The sequence below is a fragment of the Pongo abelii genome, chromosome 3 (assembly GCF_028885655.2).
Source record: "Pongo abelii isolate AG06213 chromosome 3, NHGRI_mPonAbe1-v2.0_pri, whole genome shotgun sequence".
Classification (NCBI taxonomy): Eukaryota; Metazoa; Chordata; class Mammalia; order Primates; family Hominidae; genus Pongo; species Pongo abelii.
This window is the reverse complement of record NC_071988.2, coordinates 165,200,111-165,208,511: the sequence shown is the minus strand read 5'-3', so window position 1 is coordinate 165,208,511 and position 8,401 is coordinate 165,200,111. Positions and strand designations below refer to the sequence as shown.

Genomic DNA, 8,401 nt, shown 5'->3' with positions numbered 1-8,401 from the left:
TTTCCTGGGAGTCTTTGTACAGTGTGTGTTTGATGCACAGTGGATGCAACAGGAGGTCCAAATTGCTGCTCATGGGCAGTGTGTCTTGAGCTTCCCAAAACTGTCCCTGCTTTCTTATCCTGTAAATTGAGTCAATGGTGCCAAATCCATTTCCAAATCTTCCTTCCTTTTTGTAGATCCAAATTTCCACCTGGTATGCTCTCTTTAGCCTGAAGAATTTTAACCTATCTTGTAGTGCAAATATTCAAGAAAAAAATTCTCTCAGCTTTTGTCTAAAAATATCTATTTCCCCTTCATGTTGAATGAATCTTCACTGGATATAGTGAGTATTCACTAGGTTGACTTTTTTTCCCTCCCGCACTTTTTAGATGCCATTCCACCATCCTCCAGCTTTCATATTCTGATAAAATGACTGGTCTTTTGTTTCTCTATATCAAGGATCAGAATTTTTTAATGTACCATAGTAAATAATTTAGGCTCTGCAGGCTATATGGTGATATGGTTACACCATAATCAATCTCATCTTGGATTGTAATTTCCAGGTGTTGAGGGAGGAACCTGATGGGAAGTGATTGGATCATGGGGGCGATTTCCCTCATACTGTTCTCAGGATAGTGAGTTCTTACGAGATCTGATGATTTTATAAGGCAGTTTTCCCTGCTCTCTCTTGCCTGCCACCTTGTAATACAAGCCTGCTTCCCCTTCTGCCATGATTGTTTCCTGAGGCTTCCCAAGCCACTCACAACTGTGAGTCAATTAATCCTCTTCTTTATAAATTACCCAGTCTCAGGCAGTTCTTTATAGCAGCATGAAAACAGACTAATATATATGGTCTTCATCATAACTATTCAGCTCTACTATTGTGGTATAAAAACAGCCATACACAATAGGTTACAAGTATAGCAGTGCTCCAATAAAACTCTACTTATGAAAAAACAGGGCGCAGGATAGACTTGGTCTGTGGGCTGTGTATTGTTTGCTGACCTCGTATTCTTTTCCTCTGGGTGCTTTTAATTTTCTCTTGGATAATTGACTCTCAGATCTTCCATTTTTCTCTTCACTGTGCTCATGATTTTCTACATTCCTTTTAAGCTCCTACTTTGCAAATTCCTTTCTTTCCATAATTTCTGGATTTTTCTCCTTCTTTGAATGCCTCAGACTTTTTGATCAGATGCTGGATATTGTGAATTTTACTTTCTTAAATGCTGGGTATGTATACTGCATTTCCTTAAAGATAGGTTGCAATTTGTTCTATATGCAGTTAAATTACTTAAAGAATTTAACCAGCATTAGAATTTGATCCTTTTAAGACCTACTTTTAATCTTTGTTGGGTGTAAACTTTATAAAGGATTAGCCTTTACTCCAGTGCTAATTTAGCCCCATTGCTAAGCCATGGCCTTCTCAAAGAGAAGCACAATACACATCTCAGGATAAAGGGGGAAGACTAATCAGCTTGGGAGGTCAGTATGAGAAGATATGAACATACTGAAGAGCAGGAGGCAATTAGTCCGCTGAAAGCTGGGAAGAGAAAGTAGCGTAAGGGGAACGGTATGCTATCCTGAGACCTGAATGTGCAAAGGTCTCGAGATGGCAAGTATATGGTGCTGTGTGAAAAAAAATGATGCAAGGTCCAATATGCATGAGAGAGGGCATAACGGCAAGAATGGAAGAGATAAGCCTAGTAAAGCAAACAGAAACTAGGCGGATATAACAAATGAGTTTAAGAACCACATTTCTCAACCCTTTAGCTTATCACATACAGGTTTTAACAAAGTAGATCTTTTTTTTTTTTTTTTCTTAAGGAATCATGTTTGGAGTGCAAAAGGATAAAGGAAACACACTGATATTTCATTTTACAAAATTCATTGTTAAGCTTTTGTTAATATGTAATTTGCTTAAGTCCTGTTGCTCCATTGGAGTATTGACTTTGGAGCTCTGAAGACTTGGGTTAAAATCTCAGTTCTGATTTTTACTAGCTGCACGATGTTGAGCAAGTTCCTTAATCAGAATCTTTATTTTCTTTGTCCATTAAGGGGTGAGGGAGGATATGGATATGAGCCTACTTACAGGGCTGGTATAAGTTAAAAAGACACATAAATATCTGCCAGTGTCCAGCACACAGTAGACTCTCGACATACGTTAATAATCCCCTTGAATGAAAGACCTATGGGGAAAAAATTCCTTTTGTAGTCCAATTCTCAACCCAGGTGGCACATTAAAATCATGTGAGGAACTTCAAAAAATGTTGATGCCCAGTCTCCACATAATGTAATTGGTCTGGGATGAGGCTTGGGGATGGTATTATTTTTAAAAAGCTCTTCAAGTGATTTCAACATGAAATGCAAGGTTAAAAACTGATGATCTGGCCAGGAAAGGCTAAATTTTTCACCCTCTGAAATCAAGGGATGTGTCTGTGTGTGTCAACAACACAAGCAAAACATGAAAACATGAGATCCATGAAGAGAAAAACAACTGCAGGTCATAACAGACACTGACGAGAGCTGGCAATACACTTGGCTGACTTCTTAGATTCTATTTTTAATGTTAAGTCCACACTGGTTATGTAACAGTGAGGCTAATGGGTTTATATAATAAATCCTTTTGAATTTGTGAAACCTAGATTGCTGATTTTATAAAAATCTTGATTCTCATTTCTTTAAAAATTATTTCTATACAAATTTCTTCATATGGGAAAACTTTTTTTTAAACACGCTAGTTTTTTTTTAAGGAGTTTGTTTTTTTAATCCCCCATTCATTTTGAGGTTCGTTCACTTCTAAAAAAGGACTGTAAGAAAATTAACTTAGGCTAACACTGAAGATACATAACAGTTTGATAAAACTTAAGAATATACATATAAAACAGCTTATATTTTAGAATTGTTTTTTGGGGATAGCAACTTTTAATTCAAATTTCCTTACTGTTGCACTTTAACTTCTTAGTTACAGGTTTGCATTATCTAAGATTTAACCTTACTCCTCTGGATGATGTTACTGAGTTGCTAATAATAACCACCAGTTAGCATTTCCTAGTATGTTTTTGTAAAATGTGAATAACTTACTCTTCTCTACTTCAGGAATATTTAGTTTCAGAAATCTAAACTCATTAGAAAAAATGTATGATGAAAGGATATATAAACTATCGCATTTTTATGAGAAAAAATACTATATATAAATGTACAGTATTTTTGAAATACTCATTTTAAAAGAGCTCTTTATATGGAATGCATCATGTGAAGTACACAATCATAGGAAAAGAAGGACTGAGAATTAAAGACCTGGAACAAAGTACAAAGCATCAAAATGAAGATCTCCAGTAACTAGACAAACAGTGCCAATTATTTTTTTCCTAAACTGTGCTGGGCACACAATAAGCATCCAATTCCACTTATTATAAGATGATAGCTTTAAAGAGGTAGTATGTGAAAAGAAGACAAATACTTTTGTAAGTATTATCATACAAAGAACAGAACTGAAGAGAAAAAATTATAGCTTTGAACTTAAGACTTAACTTGAAAATTTTTGTTCTTTCCACATGTGCATTAATGTAATAGGCTGTTGGAACCTTTCGCATGGACCCCCCAATACCTCTAGCATCATAATGAATTTTTATCTCTACATCCAAAGGATCTACCAACAATTTAAGGTACGGAGATAAAAGTCAGGGATCTCCAGGGATATACTGCCCTGCTTCTCTGATTATTTAGCTGGAAGAGAGGCAGTGGGAAGATGCTTGAATGGAGAATGAGCTAGAATCCTTCCTTCAATTTGAGATATGTTAATGCCATAACTCAGAGTTGCATAGGCACCTGCTTAGTGGATAGGTTACCGGAGCTTGTGTGACATCATATATATTTCCTTCTTTGCATATCTCTAAACAATTTACTTTATGTCAATAAACATCTTTGAAAGAAAGACACAGATTTGTAGTTCTTCATTTTTGCTAGCAGTGAAGCCTAATGCTTCTTAGCAGCAATGAGCAACTTCATTTAAACTGATTACTCTGACTAAGGAAAGAAAAACAGCAATAGTTCTCTACTCAGTCTTCAGAGTCAAACCTCACAACAGTTGGAGCTAAGTACAAGGGTTAGGACAATGGGAGAAAGAAAAGACCTAATATGACAAATAAATCTGTAATTAACAGGGATCTGTTAGAATCAGAGCAGTCCTGAGTATTACCTTACTAAAAAAGTTCAGATGCATAGGTTTTGAATGAAGTTTCTGATTATTCTGGTTCCAAATATGTTGAATTCAACAAATCATGTAAAAAGTTACTATATTTTATTGTTAAAAGGAAGTCTTCAAGTTTTTGATACTGGTATGAGTTGTTATCATTGGAATACTCTCAGTGTTACTATATTCAGTCAGCTTTCCATACCCTCAGGCTCTGTATCCTTAGATTCAAACAACTTTGGATAGAAAATTTAAAAAACCAATAAATATCATAAAAAATAGTACAAATGAAAAAACAATATAACAACTACATAGCACAATGTAAGCGTTATGCAATCATATCTAATCATCTAGAGATTATTTAAAGTATATGGGAGGATGTGCATAGGTTACATGCAAATACTGTGCTATTTTATATAAATAAGGGATTTGAGCATCTGTGGATTTTAATATTGGGGGATGGTGTTCTGGAACCAATCCACTGCAGATACCAAGGAAAGACTCTAACTAGAATTCATTTTATCATTTAAAAAAGTCAATACATATTATCTTGATATATAAAATCCTTGAGACACCTGATATTCATAGATAAAGCTGCCTAAGTCTAATTGCTTTTATGAAAGTTCCTAGAAGCATCTTAGCCCAATATCAGTCTATCAAGTATTAAATCACTTTACCGATTTCAATAAATGCCATGACTGATATAATCTGGTCATAAGTTGCTATCAAGTAAGTGGATAACTGAACACACAGGATAGCTCAGAAATTCACTATTGGGATAGGAAGACCACAGAAAAGCATGATAACTGGTTCATTCGTTCATTTATGAGGAGGAGAACCTTCATTAAATCTGCAAAGAATTTTCAGTTTTTCATCTAATCTGCCTTCCTAATCTTCCTGGTGACTGGAAACAGGTTAGGAATGGGAGGTAATGGAATAAACATGAGGATTTCTGTTTTTTAACCACTGCCATAAAAGCTTGGGAAAAAGATAAACCCCAAATCGTCGAAGAACATTGTTTCCTTAAAATGTTTTCAAAATAAATATGAGACCAATCTTCAGAACAATGCACAACTGTGGATAAGTTAAAACCTTTAGGAAGGGGGATAACTGGGATAACTCTTGAGTACTGTATAATCAAGAACCAGGAGAACTGACATGTTTCCAGTTTCCTGGCAAAAGAAAGTGTAGGAAGGTAGGGTTTGGCATTTTAACATTTTATCTAAATCTATGAAAACAGAAACAACATTGCAAAACATATGACTGAAACAAACAAACAAAAAACCCAAATGTAAAACTCTAAAAATATGTGATCAATGTTTAATATTCTGAGGAATAAGTAACAAAATCAAGACAGATTTTTTACTTAGCTGGGTTCATTTCCTCTGAATTCTTCTAAGAGTTAAAAATGAACTATCACATTGATTGATTTAGAACCATCAGATTTTACTTCTGGAAAATCTATTACCTTTCAAAAAGTTATAATTTTAATGTTAGCACAAAAATTACTTCCTAACATTTCATTAAAAAAAAAAAATTTCGCAGCCAAAGATTCCTATTTTTGAATTACAGTACTGCAAGGCACATACAGAACTCACCTCCTTCAAAACACACAGAAGATATACTCCCTGAAATAGAATTTTAAAATCCTTGAACAATTAGAAATACTACAAAGTTAGCATTTTTTAGGTAAAAATGTTGCTCCTACAGGATCATGCAACTTTCTTAAAATCAATTCAGCACATATGTATAAAGAATCCTTTTTAAAAACATTTGTACTTGAAATACAGACACAGTGATGCTGAAGACACTAAACAAAAACTGAAAAGTACTATATCTTGATAAATTTTGTTATTGCCTTCTTTAGAGACTTTATCATCTCTAGTTGATTTTCAAAGACTTGAATTTAATAATGGGGTAATTACACAAGACGTAAAGGATTTTTTAAAAACAAGTATTTTTTTTTACCTCTAGCATCAATTCTTTTATAAAGAATGCTAAATAAATTACATTTTTTGTTCAGTAAAACTGAAGATAGACCATTTAAATGCTTCTACCAAATTTAACGCAGCTTAATTAGGGACCAGGTACATATTTTCTTCTGAACATTTTTGGTCAAGCATGTCTAACCATAAAAGCAAATGGAATTTTAAGAGGTAGATTTTTTTTTCCATGATGCATTTTGTTAATAAATGTGTCAAGAAAATAAAAACAAGCACTGAGTGTGTTCTCTTGAAGTATAAGGGTCTAATGAAAAATAAAAGATAGATATTTGTTACAGTCTGACATTTTAACAGTCATAGTATTAGACGTTTCGTGACCAGTGCATTTTGGACTCTCTCAGGATCAAAATACGAGTCTGCCAACTGTATTAAATCCTCCTCCACCCCCTCCACCAGTTGGTCCACAGCTTCCTGGTGGGTCATTGTCATCAAATCCATTGGGCCGAAATGAACATGAAGCAGATGCAGCTTGGAGGGCCCGGGCTCGAGCATTCAACTCTTGTTCCTAGAATTAAAAATAATTTTTATGAAATTAAAATGCTAAATACAATGGATGGTTATATCACCTATAGAAATATTTTAAAACTATCTTAATCCTTATAAGCATTCTTCAAATCTCAATAACTTTGAAACTAAAGCACCTAAGAAAAAAAAATTTCTCTAAGAAAATATTACAGTTCCTGCAACACTCTCTAAAACATACTGGAATTGATTCTTTTCTAATACATTTAACATAGAATTCAAAGATTATCACAATAGATTATCTATTCTCCAGCAATTGGGGCTATTTTGGAAATGGGTGATTACAGTTAAATGTATGAATAAAGGAAGAAGACTGAATTTTTTTCTGGCCTTTCCATAGACTATTTCTCAATAAATAATAAGACAGGTCTCAAAAAACACTGACAAGTAAAATGAGGCCTACCTCCTCATAGTAATATCTTAAATGTTTCCTTATCAGGAAAACTTTTATCAGAAATCAGTCATATTTATCTAGATGCCACACATACGTTAGGTATTCAATAAATATTAATGATCTCAGATTAGAATACTATTAGGTGCTTAACTTCAAAGGGAGCAAATATGAATAAATAATGGCAAATTCATTTGGCAAGGTATACAACTGGATTCTGAAACTGGGACCCACAAACTCTTTGGAAAAATATGCAAAATATTCTGGCATGTGACCATTTTTCTGGGAGAGGATCTACAGATTTCAAATGGGGTTGGTAAAAATAAGGTCGAAAAGTTACTGGTCACAGCGTACCTGAACTTGTTAGCATAATCATCCTGAAGGGCTTTCAAAATACAGTTAACATTAATAACGAAAACACTATTATTTCGATTTTTCAACTCAAGGCCTAGTGATTTTGTTCCATCTGGCAAGGTAATACTATTTTATAATTTCTACCTAAAATGGTTTAGTTTATTATTCTTCCCTCTTCACAAAATGCTCAATTTTTCGTTATGAAGAAAAGACGCAGGCACACCCTGACACCTATTTGTCATATTATAGATACTTTATTTTTCAGTAGCATGCAGCATCTTCTGTTCAAGTCCCAGTACACAAGATGATCAAGAATCACCTATTTTTATGGCTGAAAGGGACCTTTGATAAATCCTTGTAACAAAATGGCTTAACTAACCAGTCTGTTAGGACATTTAAAACTTAATTTGCAGGATATTTCTTAAAAACATTTTTGTGATCTACAATGTCATTTACAACATTTATAATTGCTGGCTCTTTGGTATAATATCTACCTACAGAGTATTTTTAAGGTGATATATATATTAATTTATCCTTTGAGCTATAAAATTTAAGTAGGAATTATAAATGTTTTACAGGTTGAAATTAAGTGCCATAAGTAACATCAGAAACAGAGAGAAACCCCCCCACCCACAAATCTTCATTGTTCTAGCTCTATAACCTATTAAACTATCCAAACAAGTGATGAAACTACGACTCTGTATCTGAGAAACAATACACGGTTTCAGATATATAGACAATGTTCCGTAACGAATTAAAACTGAACAAACATGTAAGGTAGAGTTCAAGAAGTTCTCCTTGAACTTCTGCTACTAAAAGATATGGCAAATCTTGCATAGATGTTTTTATACAGTGATTCCCTTATAGAAACTATGTCGAATGACATAAAATATAAAATTAGTAGCTCCATTGCATCTGTATCCATGAAACCTATATTGTATTTCAAGATATACAATATCC

The 8,401-nt window shown here is 33.9% G+C and overlaps 1 protein-coding gene across 1 annotated transcript in view; it reads right to left on the bottom strand.

Annotated features, from left to right (window-relative positions):
- Positions 1 to 5,477: 5,477 nt before the first annotated feature.
- USP38 (ubiquitin specific peptidase 38) overlaps positions 5,478 to 8,401 on the bottom strand; it is a 37,350-nt gene continuing 34,426 nt past the window's right edge. The window contains exon 10 of the mRNA XM_002815171.6: positions 5,478 to 6,679. Coding sequence (XP_002815217.2) covers positions 6,518 to 6,679 — 162 coding nt within the window. The 3' untranslated portion in view covers positions 5,478 to 6,517. The remainder of the gene's footprint in view (positions 6,680 to 8,401) is intronic.